Source organism: Zootermopsis nevadensis, unplaced genomic scaffold (genome assembly GCF_977971745.1).
Source record: "Zootermopsis nevadensis isolate Lab colony 2312 unplaced genomic scaffold, Znev_1.0 Znev_ptg000012l, whole genome shotgun sequence".
Classification (NCBI taxonomy): Eukaryota; Metazoa; Arthropoda; class Insecta; order Blattodea; family Termopsidae; genus Zootermopsis; species Zootermopsis nevadensis.
Window position 1 is genome coordinate 524,797 of NW_028259144.1, and position 20,638 is coordinate 545,434.

The following is a 20,638-nucleotide window of genomic DNA, read 5'->3' on the forward strand; positions in this document are numbered from 1 at the left end:
GATTTGGCTGAATAATGAAGGTTGTTCATTTGAAGAAATTTTAGTCTGATTGAAAGAGATTTGTGAAATCAGCATTCATGAAAATACTTTTTTCCATACAGAAAGTACCAAAGCTTTGTATGAACACCCTTTCCCCACAAAAGTTTCAGGTCTTGTAGGCCAGTTGTATAAACACTCAAAAGTCCACATTTGTAGGGGCTTGTTTATTATGGAAGAAGAGAAAAACAGTGGATAGGGCAAAGTCTCTTATAAAATTTCCAGATCAATCAAGTGCCAGTAACATGAAACATGTATATTTTTCAAATGTGATTAGATTCTACTTAATTGAAATCACACATGCTTACAAAATAATGTATTTGGTGAGATTTCAGGTTATGACAGTGGTGAGTATGAAGACTGTCTTTTGGATTGTTGTATCACATGGTCTAGAAGAAGTTTACAGATGTCGCTTACCTCCTTCATGAAGGCGGCAAGTAACTCTGAAATGTGAATAAACTTCTACCACACTACATGGCACAACAGCCCGGAAGGCAGTCATCTTCATGCGTCATCTGATTTGAGATATTTTTTATTGTCTTTTTGTACACACACACACACACATTATAAACACACTTATGTAGTACACTTTGGTATGATTCGTTGTGATGTCTTGATGAAGGATGTTACCCACAAGGGCTCCGTCACTGAGATCTGTATGTCCCATTTGAAGGTTACTCTTGAACGCAGCAGCCATTGACTTGGACGGAATAGAGTTCAGTCAGTCTGTGCACAACAAATATTGGTACTTCGATGCTACTTACCTTGATGCCACAGTTGTTTACAATTCCTTTTCCTCTGAAAAGTTTGTTTGGAAAGGAATCAATTTAAAAACTGGTCGGAACTTTGGATGTGAATTTTGTTCCTGCCTTAAAAAATCATAGAACACAAATATTTTTTAAAATGGAGTCATAGTTTTTGTGAATTTTAACGAAGTTTTAAAAGTCATAATATTATGCCTGTCTGTCATGGTTGGGAGCAGTGATATGAGGAACTGGGTGCTGTTTGTTGAAGGAGTCTTATGTCGCTTATTGGTACATAATGTTTCAGCAAGAAACACAATTTAAATGCAGCCTCATCAGTTTGTAGAATCAAACGAATGAGACACCATCTTGGCACGAACATACAAATTCTCATATTTTCAAAAATGTCTGCACTCACTGTTTATGGACAAACTGACAGATTACCTGTCTGCTGAAATACCACTGCTTGTCTACTTTATGTGCTGTTTAAACAGCTCCACAACAGCGACTGTTTTGTATTTACATTACTCCACGCTCATTCACTCACCATCCCACTGACCATGTCACGAATGGAAACCAAGGAGATATTTTCAATGTTAAAGTATTTCTTGTTTCTCTAGAATTTCAGGTCTTGCAGCAAGCACGACAGTTCAATGTAAGTGGGATTTAACAATTCTATTAGATGTTTAAATTAGGAGTATAAAGAAATTTAATGCAGTCCAGGACACAGACACCATGAAAATGTCCATGCCATGCTTGTACATAGGATGTAAGGAGACTTTTAGAAAAAGCATTGTACAAAGCGGCAACAGCGTGGACGGATGTCAGATCAGAAATGGTGACAAATATTTCATATCACAGATGTGCTTTCAGCTTCAGGTTTTGAGTCAGACCCTGCTCTTGTTGTGGGCAATGCCACATCATGATGGACAGGGACAGCCCCGTCCACCAGGTGTTCAATATCCCTGTTCCTCATGACAGAACGTCGAAGACTGCTCCTAAGGATACACGCCACGTCTGTCGCAGTCATCGTAGACGTGTGCACTGGATGGGCAGAAGATGGCTCTGGCAAATGTTCACTGTGGTCTTGCAGTGTCCTGTTTATTTCCACAAGGACTGCAGTGTAGTCAGGGGGAGGGGGTAGGGTGCCATTGTCTCCCAGTGCACCTGCCAATCGACGCATGCTGCGGCGGAAACTCTGCCGTAAAAGTTTGGCGATCCTGGAACGTGACATCTAGTTTTCAGCACAGTAATTTATGAAGAGAACAAACTCACTGAATTCAGAACAAAACTAACAGCCACTCTCAGGCCCAGGTACTTTACAGAGTCCAAAGAATAAACTACCCAGTCACATTATAACCATGTCTGAAATACTGACAAATATCTCATGCAGGATGCTTGAATTTTTGTTTCTTTCAAACCTATTTTATGTCATTTTATTTTGTGAGGTAAGTTCAATGTATTCTTATCAAACGTTTATGACTTCAAATACTAATATTTTTTCCAGACGATACTTGAAAACAGAAACTTTTACACCAATAATTTTGGCTAGTTCTGTCAGAAAGGGTTGGGCATGCATCTTCAAGGGACCAAATTATGAAATATACAACAAGAGCCTCACTAGTTCTAATGCCTTGTTATCCTCCCACTAATTCCTGTGACCTTGTTAGTATAATCCCTACTGCTTTGCTCATATACGTGTTCCTCCGTCATGCCCGTGACTCACCTTGCTCCAGTGGCAGTGGTGTAGGAAGGCGGTGGCGTGTACTTGGGTGGTGGGTCCTCGGTTGTCACGGTTGCTTCTGGGGCCAGACTGGTAGCAGTCGTATTTACCACGGGTGGTACTAAGGTGGCTGAATTTGGAGGAGAGTTGGGGGGCTCTAATGAATCTTGTCGGGATATGGGTGGCCGGTACAGCAGCTGGATGCGCTAAATCGGAACAGAAATGTCTGTAACTATTTCAAAGTCCTAATTTTAGAAGGTGGATAAACAAGAAGTACTGGGAAGATCCTATGATGTCTCACTCAGCTGATACACTTCAGATTATAATGTGAGGTTAGCAGCACCTATAAATTTGTAAGTATGCTATGCATGGATAATTAACACTAATACAGGACTTATACTGCATGTGCCACATATAATCTCAAAGTTTCACAAAAGTTTGTAAGTGTTAGTATTGTTAATATGTAAAAGTGTTTAATATCACAGTTTGTGCATGTTTATTATCTACCTCCATTTAAAATTTCACATGCCCTAAGACCGCCATTCAAACCATGTAAGATACGATTCCTACATGATTGGACACCTGCTGAGATGCACGTGTTATAAAAATTGATCTAAAATTAATTTTAAAAGTAGGCATATGGGCTGATTTATAGTGGAATAATATTAAATAACCAGCTGAGGAATATCCATTCATGAAACAATGGACAGCCATAACATACATGTGCTTCCCATTATAAAATGATAAATGTAGGCTAGAAACAATGTTCTACAGAGTCTCATAACAAATTATTTGGCAGACAGATGGTGCTTGGTAAATGCCACCATGCCTGCTTGTGGTATACAATGTTTCATCATGAAATGTTATGGTACTTTTCAAGAATACCTGGACATTCATGATTCATTTGTTTTCATGGACTGGAATTAGTGATATTGTGTGAAGTGACTGCATCCCGCATGACAATTAACGAGTGCCTGGCACCGAGCTACTTAGCGTCTCTGTCGTAACACAGTAAAACCACCACCCAACACGTTTCTTTCCTATGCTCCTTGTTGTTCTGAGCATTATTCAAGCCCACATTGTGGCTTGAATTATAATTACGTCTTATAAAGACTATTTAACGTGATTGCAAAGCAGGGAGAAAGAAATGACAAAAATAATTAATTCTGTTATAAAAGCTGATATTCTGCACAGTCTGGGGATGAACGAATAACAAATACTGCTCAGCTCGTCTCCTGACATAAACAAATCTGTGGGCTGATTATACATGGGACAACAGTAAAATAAACAGCAGATCAAAATTTTGTAACTTGCATAAATCATAAATTTTCTTGAACTGTTAATGTTCTAACTGCTGAATTACTTCATCCAAATAGTTTCCTGAGCACTCTGTTTCAAACACTCGTAATTTATGTTACTTCCTCAAATGAAGAGACCGCTACTCAGAAGCATTTGCAACACTTCAGTTTAATAGGAAGATATTCCAAAAAGGCTGTAAGCCAGCATAGAGAATATGTCACATAGTGATGTTGAAGGCAAAACGAATTACAAGAGAGATTAAAATGGTGGCGCAACAGAAGTCAGAGAGAGTTCTGAGGAGGAGGAGGAAGAAGACGGAGAAGAACTACAGAAAGAAACAAAAGATAAACAAAAATGCTGAGTGTTAAAACCCACGACACTTACATCCAAGATATCAGGAGGCCCGATGGACAAGTATCGGAAAGTCTGCACGATGCAGACAAACGGAACAAGTATGATGGGCAGAAGTTGTAGCATGCATCCCACCTCACGTGTCCACACAGGCCAGTAGTTGTAAGTGACGCTATGCCAGTTGTACAGATCTCGGAACTGGCCGTTCTTGAACACCGTGATGCAAGTCACCTATCAACACGACAGGTGATGTTTTCACTCAGCGTAAGAAGCGTGATCTTCGTCAAGTGTGTATTAGTACATCATCTCACCACGAGGGCAACAGGTAAAATGACGTTCCAGGTGAAGATGAGCAGAGGTGCAGCCCATGCCTGCAGGCACCCAGCACTACGGCTAAACATAGTCGTCACCACAGTCTCGCCGCTGTAAGGCCGACCTCGCACCACAAACACGGCCAGAATCTCAAGCAGGTACAGCACCATAAGCCACCAGGAGCACCCAATAGTGTAGTCCAGGAAGTGCACCACAAATATCCCCAGCTGCAAGAATCACATGATGAGCAGAGCTCTCAGACTAAGCTTACCATAACACAATACAATACCACAGTTCCATAGTAATGCAACTTGAGAGTCAGAAGGCGCAATCCATAATGGCGTACACAAAACTTCCAGTTGCTTCTTCTTGGACGTGCTATTTTATTGCTAACAGGAGAAAGAATTATGTGACCGGTACCTGATTTTTAGTTTCCAAAATGGCACATTACACGAACACAATAAACATTTCATTATTGAAGTCTTTCTAAAAGAACAGGTCATTTTATGTTCCTTCTTTTGCTTGCATTGGATTTGTAAAATCTGAAAGGCAGTACATGAAATGTAAAAAAGCAAGATTTTTTACTTTGTGGTAATCACAGATGAAGGACGAAATATTTTTGTTGGACTATGTTATTCTTTCATTTTAATTCTTAATGTTTGCGATTTATTAAGAAGTATGCGATACCATTGTGTGCCACAGTGTTTATGGACGTACAAATGAAGACAACATAAAATACAGATCATAATGTAACAGTGGATCAAGGTCCGCACCTCAGTTGTCATGGGGAGGCCAAGGATGAAGCCGCAGACACAACTGAAGAACGTGATAGTCGTCTCCCAGGACTTCAGAGAGGCAGCACTGATCGCCATGATGCCAGTGATAACACAGTGCCAAATGCACAGCTGCAAACATATCAGCACAGTGCTCAGGAAAGACAAAAAATAAATATTTGAAGCAGAAAGCATCTGATGCTAGGCTCTCAAGGGATATCAAAATTGCACAAATATGTCCACGTGGTAAACAAAATATGACGGAGAATAATACAATCCATTACTGGTTAGGATATTCCATGAATAACATTTGAAATACTATAGAAAGTTGTAAAGAGAAAGAAAACGTATTTCTACAAACGGTCGGTACTTTTGCATATGGCAACATGTCACGAAAACACACACCTGCTGTGCAATGCCGAACAGAATGAGGACAAAGTAAAAGAGAACGGCCCAGAACGGTGAGACAACATCGGCACCAAGCAGTGCCAGAGTGGACGGTACCAGCTCCGTCGCAAGCCGCAGGACTTGGTACCCGCTCTGCTGTCGAGGGTCCACACCAGGCAGAGTCACTCTGCTGCCAGCAATCAACACAGTATGAGTCATGTAGCGGACAGGAGTGCCAGCCACTGACGGGGGCAGCGGCTCGGAGTCAGGCTGCAGGAATCCGTATGTTGACACGTGCTCTGGAACACGACGACTCGTGCACATTCAGGTTTTTGAGGAACTCTGTATCTCTTTCATTACATCCAGTTCTTTTATCACTGAATATCAGCTGACATGCTCGAGGATAAACAGCTGCGGTTCAATCCGTGACAGGGACATCATGATCTTTCTCCTCACCAGTGCATGTTCTGAACAGATGTTGAGTTGACAAAATCACCTATACAGTACACAATGGGGGCTCTTTCCCCAGGGGCAAAACAGCCAGAAATGAAGCTGACTACTCACGTCACCTTGTACTGAGACTGGGAATGCATGAATATTTTCATCCATGTGACCATGAAGTGAAACACAGAGACAGAAACAACTTTCCCTTGTTGCAAGAAATATCTTTGGTCTTCAGTTATATGAGTCTCTGAACAGCACTGTATGTTAATAATACCCCATGACAGCTATAAACTCACCAAAGGAGCTAGGAATGTATGTGAAGCCTTGGCTATGCAGTATGTTGACGCACGTGCTGGCGAGGAAAGCTGCGAGCAGCAGCACGGCGAGAGTCAGCACAACCACAAGAGTGGTGTCACGGTTCAGGAGGTGCTTGTGCCGGTTGTGGGAAGTGATCTGCATAGCAGTGGCTCCAAGCAGCCCCCACGTAGAGAATACCTCTGCAGTGGCAGCCACCCAGCACTGATAAACCGAGCGATTAGCATCCAGGTGAGAGCACCACAACCACATCCCTGTTCATAATTCTTCTCTCACATACCTCTCATTCAGCACTGTACGATTTATGCAGCGGAGAGACCAGCATTAAAATTACAAAGAACAAAAACTCCAGACGAAAAGTAGCAAAAGTATTTCTTTGTTAGTATTTCGTTCTTAATATGCAACCTGGGTGGGGGAGACAAGAAGTGGCATAGAAACCTTTGGAGACTGACCGACTGAACCTTGAAGAGCATGGAGGACGTGGAATTGGATCCAAAGGGAACATGCACCAAGCAAGGGAGCTGAATGGAACTGGTTCAGGATCACACCATGTTCATAATACTGATGTTGCAACTTCAGACTCTGATACCAGAGGTAGTGGTGGCTAAGGCTGACAATGAACCCAGGACTTCAGCAAGGCAATGGCCTGTATACCTGTCCTCTTTCCACTGCCAAAATATAATATGAGCAAAAATGAAGAGAAACTTAACTACCTGACAAATCATATCTATAAGGTGCAAGGTAATGAAAGGTCTGTGCCACAGACTGCAAACACAGGGCACTGGGCCGACCTCCGTCTGTGGCACAAGACGCCGAAAAGCTTGTCTGTGTAATGCACGTGTTTTCTGTCCTTACTGTAGACTTATGATGAACTTTAGTATGAGACACTGAAGCTGTGTTTCAAAACTACTTAATGATTATTATGAAATCCAATAGAATTTTCAGCTCACCTTAGTGTTGAGAAAGAACTCACCCCACGCAGTCTGGGGGAACACTTGGTGCTTCGTGTTTGTAGGCACCAGACCCAGCAGCTTTGTGCATAGTACCAGTGTCCCAAACACAGGAAACAATGAGAACACATACACCACCTTCCCATACGACTTGAGACCTGAAAGCAAAGAACACCTCACCGTTGGTACAAGCGTAACTTCAAGTTAGCTCATACAAAACTGACTGGATAGAAGCTGGTCGACGAGTTAGATTCCTCGCAGGGCCAGGGACCAGATTGTCCGTGGAGCCCTGGCAGGGGGTAAGGTTAAAAATGCACGGAGCTTCAGTTCTCTCCCCGAGCACTCCTCTTCTCTACTTGTGTACGGAACATAAACTGCATGATCCTGTTTTCTTGCTTCAAACAAGCTGCTGCTGCTCCTGCAATGAATTCCTTAATCCCTTACCATGTACCCAGCATGCCTCATCCCACACAGCCTTCAAATCGATCTGTTTACGGCACTGCAGCGCATATGCAAACCAAAAATTACAACAGTACAGAAGCACAAAAACAATTTGAACTACATAAAAAAATTTCCCAACAAATGTCTGAACAGAGTGAAATATAAGACACAGAATTTACCTGGCACTATGAGTAAAGAACTTTAATTAAGTGTGAAATCCCAGAAACATAGATAGCTCTGCCGTGTTGGTCACAACTCCGCACTGAAACCCCCGAGCATTCTTCTGCCAAAACCGAGTTGCACTGGCTTACCTCCAATGCCCCACACAGTCAGCACCCGAGGCCACTTTAATAACGACGTACCTTTGCTGAGGGAGACGAAGACAATCATCCACACGACGGCCAGGTTAAATGCCACCTGAAACTTGAGATGTCCAAATGAACTTTCAGGCATTTCCAGGTTGTGGCGCTGCAGCACAATGCCATTGAAGTAGTCTGGTACTGTCTCTTCCAGTTTCCATGACACGTTCTTTGTGGTATGGCTCTCTGCAATAAATCAGAAACGTCACACTATCCCCGCTTTAGTAAACCAGCGTTCATCCAAACTCCTGAGCTGGGCATTTTTATGCTGAATGTTAAACAAGAACATGGTGACCATCTGAAATGTGTATTTACTGCTTAAAACTGTGGACCATTTCATAGGCAAGGAACTGCCTGCTTGTCTTGACAATCATCAGACTCAGCTATAAATTACATATGAAAGAGTTTTCATGTCTTAAATGTTACAAATATGACAATACCCGGGGTTGTTTTTGACAACTTACACAAACTAGCAGAAATTAATCACTAATGAACGCCTCTCCACACAGATACTAATGCCCCCGTCACCTCACCTTCTCGGTACGGGTCGTAAGGCTCGGCCCACCGGTAGCTGTCTTGTTTCGTGATGAAGGAGTCTCGGAAGTATATGAACATCCAAGACACTCCCACGACGCTGTATATTCCGATGAGTGCTTGCGATATGAGCAGCGCAATGCCAATTCCCTGAGAAAAAATTAATAAGTTTATAATTATGAAACTTTCTTGATCACCCTGTTTCTTTATCCCCTCAGCACCCTGTTCAGAAACATACCCAATCAGCGTTCTGCCCTCATACACGTACAACTTACCTGAAAGATGGGAGATATGTGCCACATGTCCATGACACCAGCGCCAAGGCACTGACCGAGGCAGGTGTGCAGCGTGAACAGCGGGATGCCAATCACCAGCGTGAGGAACAGAAACTGAACAATGAAGTTGGCTGCAACATGAGAGCGTCCCATCCCACGATTAACGACTGAACGCATCAAAAGAAGCATCCTGTCCCTAATTCAGAAACTGAACACTCACCTCCAAAATGAACACTGAGGATGGCAAAGCGGCTTATATTAAAGAGTCCCAGGGTGCAGCCGAGGCTGGCTAGCATGGAGCTCAGACCGTGGGGCCAGGCCCCGAGCGGGCTGTTCTGTATCTCGGGCTCGTGGGTTTGCCTGCAACACGTGGTTCAAAAAAGAGTCCTCAGTCCCTCTAATGAAACAGTACTTTTGTTTTGATGTTACATAACGCATACAGTCGACCGGCACTGCAAAATAACCCGTCATATCAGTCTGGCGCCAAGGTAAGATCTTTCTCTCCTTCTCTTCAAGACGCTCGATTTCCATCGCCTTAACAAAAGTGGGTCTGAGTGGAAGTGCACAGAGATGATTGCCATGGCAACACACATCAGCGTAATGGGCGACAGACAGATTCTTTAGCTCTCTATGAAATGAGATGGTGCGTGCATTCCTAGTGTCACTTCGTACCCCACAAATCAAACTCGGACCCAAGTGAATGCAGAACAAATGGGACACCCTTCATACCTGGAGCTGGTCCCATTACTCATCGTCTCGGCAAAGCTGTCAGTGGCCTGTTCAGCCCCAGAGGTCTGTGCTCCGTCACTGGCACTTGACAGATCCTCGTCTTCCTCATCAGAACTGGGGGACTCAACAGCCACAGGCTCTGCAGCTTGCGTCAGGTTGGTTACACTGCTGTCCAGGGCTGCGGCGTTGTAACTGCTGTACCGCCGGGGGAAGTCCCGTCTGGCTCGCGAGACGCCGCCCCCTGGTGCGGAGTTTGGGCGGCGGTTGTTGTGAGCCAGGATGTGAAGGACGGTATCGGGGGTGGCGAGAGGCCCAAGCGGAGCGCTGGAGGCGGGGATGGAGGGAGGCTCAGACAGGCGGAAAGGGCGTACACGGCGCATGGATGATCGCAGCCACGCGCTGGCCGGCCGCGGCGACTCGTCACGGGACATGCGATGTGCTTCCAGCGCTGCCAACCAGCTCCAGTCGATTTCGTCACTGGAACAATCACAGCGTTGACAAATAGTGCACATCGTAACACTGCGAGCAAGACACTCCACGGTTCGTACACCCCCGTCGACAATTCCTGCAACACGATACGTACCCTGGGGCTTTCATTCGCATGGGCGCGGGGCACGCAAAGAGCGCCTGGTGTACTCCAGCACGGAGTACAAACAACTTCCAAGTTCTTTCAGCTGACGAAAGAGACAAAGGGCAGCGGAGCCAGACATGATTTTCCTTGAACAGCTGGCACGTCGAAAGTCGCAGGTCTTACAGGTGTGTCAGTACGTTCTTTACGTCACGGGAAAATGGACGGAATTGTCGATGTGGATCCTGACACAAGCCTTAATCTGAATCCGCACGCACAAGCACGATGACCACGACTCGCGGGCCACCAGCAGCTTTCCGCCGAACAAAGGCATTACCGAGCCAGAACGGCGCGCAAGAAGGTCTCGCGTTGGCAGGAAGTTTCGTCACGCCAGCTGCTGCCTCGTGTCCCAAGATCTGGAATGGTTTTCAACCTGTGCACCGCGACGCGGTTCGCCACAATTCGAAGGTTACGTCACTAAAATACCGCAGTTCGAATCTGCCAGGGCAATGGCTGAGTTTTCCTCAGTCTGCCCGCTCCGTGTTCTAAGCGACACGTGTTCAGAAGGAAACCCGCGGCCTTCGGCCGAGTTAGCCGTCTACGGTGTCTCATTGCGCAGGCGATGACGCATGCGCTCCCAAAAGCTCCAACCAGTCCACGGAGAAGGTGATAGTTGCTCAGCTGGTCACGGAACACAAGATTTATTACCGCGTTCACAAGAGGCAGCGAGTGGACCCCATCCTGAGACAGATGTTCAGGTCCACGGTATGAGTTTTCAAGACGCACACCACGAAGCCCGTAACTCACCTCGACTCCCTCCTGCTCTCTTCAGCCGGCAGTTCCGAGCGTGCAGCATCACAGTGACTTAGTTCCGCTGGGGACGACGATGGTCTATCGGAGCCACACAGTTCTGCAGAGTCACTGAGTTCTGCAGGGGGCGGTGGTCTATCAGAATGACTCAGTTCCTCAGGGCACGTTGGTGCGCCAGAGGTACTCAGTTCTGCGGGGTCCAGTGGCTCCTCATCCGTGAGGCACCAGCCGTCGTCGAACCCCAGGTTGAGGCAGCACTGGTCTGCCACATGAACTAGCCTGTCTTCATCCTCAGATGCGGGGGCGCTGGCCAAAACTAACTGCGACCTCGGATCCTCGAGGCCCACCGCCGCCTGCATCATGCCCGAACCTGCAACAGCCACGACCATAACGGAGCGATCCAACAGCAATATCTGACGGTCCTATCGTCCCCGGGTCACTTAAACTCTTAAACACCGTGGGCAGTGAACTGGAGAGAATCGGGAAGGGGACGTCTCGAGAGGCACATTAAGTTCAGTTGAGTTGTTTCCGAGCTTCGATGCTGTACCGCAAAGCTAACCGCCTGGCAGCACAGGTTCACAATCTTCGGATACTCATTGAGAGTATGAATCTCTTTCGAAACGTCGTTCCTCTCAAAATTCTGTACGCAACTCCTATTTCACCATTCGCCATGTTCAGCCCATCGTAATCTCATGCTGACTAGGACAATCGATTAACCAGCGACAGGCAAATTATCTTGAGACGCGCTCAAAAGAAAAGATGAGATTGGACATAGGTCATTTATGCACAAAACCTGTTGTCTGGTTAGCAATGGCGGACTGATGATCGGGGCTTCTTAATAGAAGGTGTCAAAGTCCAGAGAACTGGATAAGAAGTTAATTTTTGGTGTTCGTGTGTTCAGGCGCCACATGCACTACATTCTCAAGGCCACAGGCACCAAGAAAACTCATAAGGCTACCTGAGGTGGCCATGAAGACAACTAAATTAACTGACCAGGAAGTGAAATATTACCTCACAGCTCAGAACTGACGTTCGTCTTAAATTTCTCAAGAAAGTTTTGCCTTTGTGGAGCACCTGGGGGCATCTGCAGCGTCCCACACACACCGCGACCTTCGAGTCGCACTTCCTGCTTCTCCCGTTATGAACGCCGAGGCCGCTCGCCATCCGCTGCCGGCTGGCTTCGAATTTGCGGACGGAGTTTTATTTCTATTTTGGGCGGATACAATCAACAGTGGCCATGATACCGATTACCTCCAGCCACAAATCCGAGCCTCAAGGGTGTCGGATGAGACGATGATTATGAATCTGAAAGGCTGTGACCTGAATTAGCATCGGCTATTGCATGGGAGGTCCCAGGTTCAGATCCCGACCAGCTGTTCTAACAAGGTTTTCGCCGTTTTACTCAGTCCCTACAAGTATTGTAAAGATGAAGCTAATCGCACTACGGACATCACACAACACGGAGTGAATTTCGTATAACTGTAACAACATTAAACAGACATTTCGAGGTTCATTTCATTCTACGACTTGTGCCAACTTTTATTGCCCCAAATCAAGGAACCCCCCCCCCCCAAGGAAAAACAAATGTGACAATTCACTTGAGTGGTTTCGGAGATGAAATGTGTACACACAACACGACCTCCCGAAACGTCGTGTACCTGGTTTCTTCCGACCTTCAAACCCAGCAAGCGGACAGCGCGCCACGACGTTCTTTTGTCAGCGGCTACGATCGATACGTAAACGATTCAACAGACCCACGTGCGTGCATATCCCGTCACTGGGGTCGCACGTCAGGGGGGCTGCGGATTTCTCGCAACAAAGGGACACACCAACGCACGTTCGGTCACTCGAGCACAAAGCATGCCAATTTCTTTTCCACCGGTTCACAGTGGCTTCACACCACAAATACGAACATGGCGGACGCGCGAATTTCTGAACGTCAACAGATGTCCGACATTTAGTTACGTGTAACCATGAGGATCAGATTCCGGGACAGGTAGGCGGCCTTGGAGTTTCTTTGGAGGGGGAGGGAGGCTGACATCGGTTCTGAATCGCCATATTTCGACGCCTTTCTATTCGCTTATAAAAGCGCACAAACAACCGACCGGTTTTGGATCTGAAGACATTTTTGTTTCACGTGTGGTCCTGCTACGGATTTTGACAAAACTTTCGCACAAGGACCTGATTTCATTTTGGGCTCATTCACCCACAAATAGAAAAGTCCGTGGCATCAAAAATAAACAGAGACGACACGAAAGAAAAAGGGAAGAAGAGGTGGGAACTGAGAGGAACAAACAAAGGAGTGAGTAGCAGCGCAGCGTGACCTCGTTACGAGCAGACACATCAGAACACTGCGCACGCGCACGGAGAGTACAGACCAATCCGAATAACATCTTTCATTCGTGCTACACGACCGATCGGAGGAAACTGTTACATAATTACAACACTGATGTAAAGTCCGCCCGATCCCATTTCTAACGCACAAAGACTTCGGGGTTCGTGTTGTGTTATCTCGAGCAATTTCGAGGAAGGGGGAGGGGGGGGGCAGAAACCTAGTCGGTGGAGTTTGGGTCCGGAGCCCGAATGCATGGCAAGAGCGATGAAAAAAGCCCAAATTTGACTGCGGTCACTTGGACCACGCCCACACCCACATAATCTGCCCTTGCTGACCTGTAAATGGGGCTTCGGGTTTTATGGCAAACTGGGGTCTGTCCTCCATGGTCAGACAATGTTACAACCATTCTGGATGGAAATTTCTGCCAACAGCAACAGGGGCAAACTGTCTTGTTCAGGGTCTATCGACAGTTATCGCCTGGCCAAGCGATGCCAACATTACAGTCAAGTGGTCGACTGAACATGGGTCCACATCTCGGCCCTACTATCAGTTCTCCTAAGCCCATGCAGACCTCATGTTAGGCCACGACTGCTTCCTCTTACATTCAATAACCATCCTACAAACCCACTTTCATTAAATTCGATAGTTGTGAATGTTCTGTAGAACTGTCGAGACATGTAAATTTTAATCTATGTTCCACACCCTTCAACACTTGGCATAGGAACATACAGTATTCTTGACGTAACATTATCACAGAACGTCAATCTACAAAAACAAATGGTTCAATTGTTTCAGACTGAAACAATTGAACACTGACAAAACAGCCTTGACAGAGTTTACACTGCGTTAAAATCAACTTATGCTGTACTACAGCATAATTAAACAAGTTACAGGCCTACACATTCGATAACTTTTTTCAATTTAAAAGGACCGGCGTCTTAAACTAGTATATTTTTTCGTATTTAGTTCATACTTCTTGTTACAATTGTAATTTCATTGTCATTTCAAGAGCATGGATGTCAACAATCCATTTTGCTAGTTAAGTGTCTGCCTAGATTATCAAGTGGTTTTCAAACTGAAAATTTGTACCAATATCTTGTACTGCTTCTCAGCGTTCATTTTTCTAGCTAAATTTCTTAACAAATACCTCATGGTTACGAAAATATCCATTTCGTCACAGTGAACACAAAAGCTCATGAGCACACTCTGGGTTCAGCTCTGAACCTTGGTCAGTCGCACTAATTCGACAAACAGCCCTTCTCTTCTGACAGCTCGCAGCTGAATAACACACGGACGGACGACTTCTCGCGGTTTTCGACAGAACCTCCTGCATACCACTGCGACCCACAAGCCACTAGGTCACTGCACTCTGATAATTAGCTACTGCTTGGAAGTTCCTTCCTTCACTCTCATTGTAGTCTTGAGAAAATTTCTCAGACGGGCAACAACTCCAGGAAATAAATGACGCAATTACTTACGGTTCAAGCGGCAGACATACACACACCGTTAGCACCTCTAACACTGACGGGAACAGCACGTCACTCAATGGACACGACGCGATTCCACGGCCACCTAGCGGCGAGGACGCGAAGCCACACAACAAATGAATGCCCATACACAGGACTGCAAAATTAGATTTAAGTTTGGTGAAATTTTCAACCACTTCGGGTCTTTAAGAAAAGGTTACGTCAGCACATCCTTATTTTCCTACGATGTTCATTTTTTCCTTGGCAAATGTTGACAACTAAATACATAAAGCAATGGTTAACAGACGTTTCAGCAAACTGTTTACTAAACATACAAATGGCTGTTAAGAAATATTAAGCGGATTTCCACACCAGAGAACACCCCCCCCCCCCCCGCATTCAAATAATAAAGACATGTATACATACACATTAAAAATTTATTGCTACTTTAAATGTAGCTCATTTCAAAACTGTTGCCCAATTTCCTTCTCCATACGTACGCGTTGTGAGTCCATTACGTAGCATTGGGTATCCATTCGGATAGTATTTAAAAATGATCTGTAACGTATCGGTAATGCGTATAAAGAATACAACTTCTGAACACATTCCCTATCACCATGTTGAATAACAAATATTTCATGAGCAATTTGCAAATATATTATTCAAAGTGTGAGCTCTTACCAGCAACGGTTGTCCCCGTAAAGTGGAAGATTAATTAACATTCCAGCAACTCTGGTGTAGTAGTCGCAGACAAACAGCAAGCAATCCTAGAGTTGATCGGTGACAAGATCCTGGTACGTACGTAACGCACCGCCGCTGTGTTCAGGATCTGCAAGAACGGCTGTGAGAGCACATTTTCTTACCAGAAACTACACAAACTGAAAGACGATTGGATTGAATTTACTCAACAGTGTACACTAATGGACGCGTTTCAAGGAAATGATGTGAGCAGGTTGGCAGCAGTGTCGCACCGTGTTTGTTTGCATTCCGATTTTCTGGACGTGCAGCGCGACCTGAAAGGTCGAATCGTTGTTCTGCGGAGAAACATAAACACGAGGCGAGAACGTTATCATGACGGCCCTCTGGTATTTTCGTCAACATGGTTTAACCTATTATCAGCCGATTGGAACGCGCCTATCTGCATGACTTATTCAGCACGTTAACTTCGTAATCATCACGAACCCGGAGCACCAAACATCACCATAACTGTGGATTTTCGTGGTTTTACACGTTCAAATTTCGGTCGCCTGACCGGGAAATCTAAGAGGTTTTCGAGGTTTTTCTCAGTCCCTCCACATGAATACCAATATAGTACTTATCCTAAATCAGGCCACAACCGCTTCCTTCCATATGCAGTTCAAGTCATTATTCACTAACAATCTTATTCGACATGTCACAGTCTCTGCAACTGACAACGCCGTTAAACAAACCACACGTAAAAACTTCTTAACCCCATCAAATGCCAGAAACGTCGATCAATATCTACCAAACTCATGGGTGCAACATACCAGACGACAGTCACCTTCGTGCTCGTCCCATGACAGTATTAAAACTCACCCAGGGAAAGAAAAACCTCTGTATTCAAACGTACGCCAAAACACGTGAGCTGCTACTACTACTGCGCACAACGCAACCGCCACTTGACCTGCCCCCCCCCACCCCCCTCCAATCCGAGTCAGAGCCACGATTGAGCGTAACGAGGTGACTCACCATCACCTCGACGTGTTGAACTTCGACCTACTTCGAAGCAGAATACTGGGGCAACGGCTGAATTTATTGTTGTTGCGGCAAACACTCTTGTTAACAAGTTTTCGTCTTATTTCTAGACGACAGTGGAAGAGCGCACTGCTTGTCGTTTGTATACACTGCATACGGATGAGTTACTTCTCGTAATATTAACTATTCAGAACGAAATAATACCCAAAATCTCAGTGTTGACTGACGGCAGGGTTCAGGCTTGTTCAAGGGTTCACCCGATTGGTTAAACCGAACAGCGCGTGAAGTTGTAGTTTAGCCTTGTTTCAGATTACGCCATCCGTGATAATCGATGCAGTCACCGAAATGCCGAATTGTGACTCAGACTTCCACAGCTGGCCACCGCGAAAAGGGAAAGTAGCATATAGATGCAGAATATTACGAAATTTCGAGATTAATGGGTCACGACGACGGATAGCAAAGAAAATACACGATCCTGCGATCTACTGTGAAGAATGTAAACTGCTACAGCAGTTCCGCCGCATTGTACTAGTTACTAAAACGCCCGTTTGATGTCAGAAGCATGCATTGCGATACGTTTGTTCAGACTGTAACTAAAGGCTCATTCAGGGGGCTGAGCAGTCATTGACATGTGGATATTTTGTTCTCACGGTGACATGCACGAATATGGTTGCCTCAAAAATTACAAATATCTAAATCTTTCAATTTATATCTTGTGATCCTCGTGCTTTAATGCCTCCTGGACGCCACTTGCGTCAGAAATATCTGGCTGTTAGAAAACTTAACATGTCTCGTATAGTAACTGATCCTTTATAAAATCATGGAAAGTCATAACACTACATATTTTATCCTAGTTAAAAAATACCTACTATATTTACCTGATCAAATACAAGATCTCAAGTTGCATATGTGACTACCTTCTATAGGTACCTTTCTACTATTTTTAGAACAAAAAACGGCATTTCTGACTCAGAACACAAGCAAAGCGCAATTACAAATCCATCATAATCATTATTTGTTGGAAAATAAAAATGGTAAGATACTATAAAAAAAATTTGGAAGCCCAGACTGGGCTCACAAAATACAAAGAACATCTTTCCTTTACATAATTATTCTGCAGAATATAAAACATAATATTTATACAAGTTATTTGACACAACAATGTGTTCATATTAATGTTGGTATTAATTACTGTATTTGTATTGTGATGTATTTAACTTAAGGCGTCTATTACTGTACCAATTCACAAGGACGGTGACAAGACCATAATAGTAATCTGCCTACAAAATTTTATCCAACATTCTTCTGGTAAGGCTCCATATGCCAATGAAATTATTGGAGACCATCAGTGTGGGTTCCGGTGTAACAGATTTACAACTGACCAAATTTTCTACATTCGTCAGATACTAGAGAAAACCTGAGAGTGCAATGTGATAGTCCATCAACTACTTATAGACTTCAAGAAAGCCTATGACTCAGATACAAGAAAAGCTCTTTACAATATTTTGCTTGAATTTGGTGTGCCTAAGAAGGTAGTCAGGCTAACTGAAATGAGTTTAAGTGAAACCTCCAGCAAAATTCATGTTGGTAAACATTTGCCCAAATTATATTTCCTATTCAGAATGGCCTGAAACAGGGAGATGCTTTACTGCCACTGCTTTTTAATTTTGCCTTAGAATATGCCATCAGGAAAGTCCAAGAAAATCAAGGAATTGAATGGGACACATCAGCTTTTGGTCTACGATGATGATCTGTTGCCCAATTATACAAATACTATAAAAGCAAACACAGAAACACTCTTAAGGGCTCTTAGGGATGTTGGTCTAGAAATACTTGCAGAAAATACAAAGTGTATGATCATGTCTCAGCATCAAAATTCAGGACAGAACCAGAATACAAAGATAGCTAATGTATCGTTTAAAAACGTGACAAAATTCAAGGACAACACTAATAAGTCAGAATGACATTCATGACAAAATCAAGAGCAGATTAAATTCAGGGAATGCTTGCTATCATTCAGTCCAAAATATTCTGTCTCATATCAAAAAACTAAAGATTAAAATATACTAAATATGCGCTGGTTCGAGTCTCAGGGAAAGAAATCTCTCATGAGCTTTCGACTGGTGTATGGGACCGGTGCCAACCCAGCATGTGAGGAAATTGGGGAGCTATAATGGGTAGCGTAATCCGGTCATGAAAACTAGCAATGGCTGGGGGTTCGTCGTGCTGACCACACGTCACTCTATATCTGGTTGGATGATCGTTCTCCTCTGCTCAGGCATGTGAACGTTAGGCCAGTAGCCAGCTAGTCGGCTTAGGCTCTCAGAGGGCTGTTATGCCATGGATTAAATTAAAGTATAATTTTGCCAGTTGTGGTGTATGGGTGTGAAACTTGGTCTATAACCTTGAGGGAGGAACATACATTAAGGATCTTTCAGAAAGTAATGTTCAGGAGGATACTTGGACTTAAGAGGGAGGAAGACATTTCATGGAAAAATTGTATAATGATGAGCTTCATGGCCTGTACTCCTCACCTGATACAGTCAGAGTGATAAAACTGAGAAGGATGAGATGGGCACACATGGCGAGGGGTGTTTACAACATATTGGTTGGGATGCCTGAGGGGAGGAAACTGCTGGTAAGACATAGGTGTAGGTAGGAGGATAATGTTATGATGGACCTTAGGGAGATAAGAATCAATGGAGCAAACTGGATGCAGCTAGCTCTGGACAGAGTCCAGACAGAGGCTTCTGTGAACACGGTGTTGAACCTCAAGGTTCCATAAAGAAAGTGGGCTATTCTTTGACAAGTTGAGTACACAATCAACTTTTCAATAAATTTTCTGCACCACAGTCAGTGAATGATATGTTTAATATTACTGGCTTATTGCTTTGAAGAATATGTGAAATACAAATAAATTGTTAGTTTTAAATTATTACAATGGGGATACACTGAATTGAGCTAGCTAAAGTATCAAACATGCTGACACCTTTTGCACGAAAGGTACTAGTTGGGTCTATTATGAGGTTAGTTACTGGTATCCCATGTGAGGGCATGCATTAAATAATATCCTATCTTGAGACCATTTTCCTATATCAAAGAAGGAAATAATGCTGGCTCACGTTCACTTGACAGCAAACATCTTACATTTATTCCCGTTTTACTTTCTTGCGTGCAACTTGACTGACAAAACCGTGTCTCCCTGTCCAAGTCTGGGTCCACTTTGACTGCATTACTCTGTAAAACAATGTTTACATGAACTACTAAGAGTACCAGAACTGGTTTCTCTCATTTTACGTTCACATTTTTACGAAAAATATTCATGGCAGTGTTAAAAATCTTAAGGGTATTTTCGTATCGATTGCCAGATTTAGGCGGACAGGTTAGCACTTATTACTTACTTCTTTCTTCAAGTTAACATATGTAACACAATCTGTGTAATACTTAAATCTGATGTCCATTTCATACTCAGAAAATGAGTTATTCTTCGTATACGGAAGCAGAAATTATGCCTACATTATAAGAGTTAAATTTATCAATATGCTACATTTGGTTAAACTGTATCGTCAAACCCTCTTTGATCGTTACGTTGCTAGTTACTGGTTTTTCGGACTACTCGTCTTCGTGGAGAACGCCATTATACAACGAAATGCGAAAGCAGATTGTTCAAATAGTGACTATAAGTAGTAATAAAACTAATCACAACTTAATTGTGTGGCTTGCATTTATCGAAGAATAGGCCAGTAATTTATACTTCTAATTGACAAAATAAAGTTTTGTTACATAATTGAACAGGCACTTACCTGTGCGTGAATTACAGAATGTTGGCACTAGCACAAACCCTAGAAATTCCTACATTGCAATCTAAAAAATTCTTTGTCCAATATCCTTGGGTTCTTAATACTGAACTGAAGAATAAGTTGAACTATAACTCACACCTCCATGTGATAATGCTTAATAAGTACCAGGGACTTAACATTCTTACTTCGGCATGTGTTTGTACATAATAATGTACAGTAATATCTACTTCAAACTGTCTTCAGTTAGATTATTTATGTAGTAACTGTTTTCT

At 43.8% G+C, this 20,638-nt stretch overlaps 1 protein-coding gene across 6 annotated transcripts; it reads right to left on the reverse strand.

The window, feature by feature from the left end:
• Nucleotides 1-182: 182 nt before the first annotated feature.
• Nucleotides 183-20,390, reverse strand: bdg (sodium-dependent transporter bedraggled). Of its 6 annotated transcripts, none has more exons than XM_022071410.2 (18): nt 19,968-20,389; nt 19,714-19,803; nt 15,532-15,679; nt 14,863-14,956; nt 11,047-11,419; nt 9,672-10,148; nt 9,163-9,302; nt 8,943-9,073; nt 8,667-8,817; nt 8,137-8,319; nt 7,334-7,491; nt 6,365-6,587; nt 5,643-5,923; nt 5,238-5,369; nt 4,464-4,691; nt 4,186-4,383; nt 2,506-2,708; nt 183-1,999 (listed from the first exon to the last, which is right to left on the reverse strand). In XM_022071410.2, the coding sequence occupies exons 5-18, from the start codon at nt 11,409-11,411 to the stop codon at nt 1,630-1,632; spliced, it is 3,240 nt and encodes a 1,079-aa protein (XP_021927102.1). In that variant the 5' UTR covers nt 11,412-11,419; nt 14,863-14,956; nt 15,532-15,679; nt 19,714-19,803; nt 19,968-20,389; the 3' UTR covers nt 183-1,629. The 6 variants fall into 6 exon arrangements, with proteins under 6 accessions (XP_021927102.1, XP_021927101.1, XP_021927103.1 ...); XM_022071409.2 differs by having other exon boundaries at nt 14,863-15,007; XM_022071411.2 differs by lacking the exon at nt 14,863-14,956 and having other exon boundaries at nt 19,968-20,390.
• Nucleotides 20,391-20,638: the final 248 nt, after the last annotated feature.

Coding starts and splice junctions, on each gene's coding strand:
- bdg (XM_022071411.2), bottom strand. CDS start 11,411: ATGATGCAGGCGGCGGTGGGCCTCGAGGATCCGAGGTCGCAGTTAGTT. Junction 10,149..11,046: donor GAGAGCAGGAGGGAGTCGAG/GTGAGTTACGGG, acceptor TGATTGTTCCAG/TGACGAAATCGACTGGAGCT. Junction 9,303..9,671: donor AGTAATGGGACCAGCTCCAG/GTATGAAGGGTG, acceptor CACGTGTTGCAG/GCAAACCCACGAGCCCGAGA.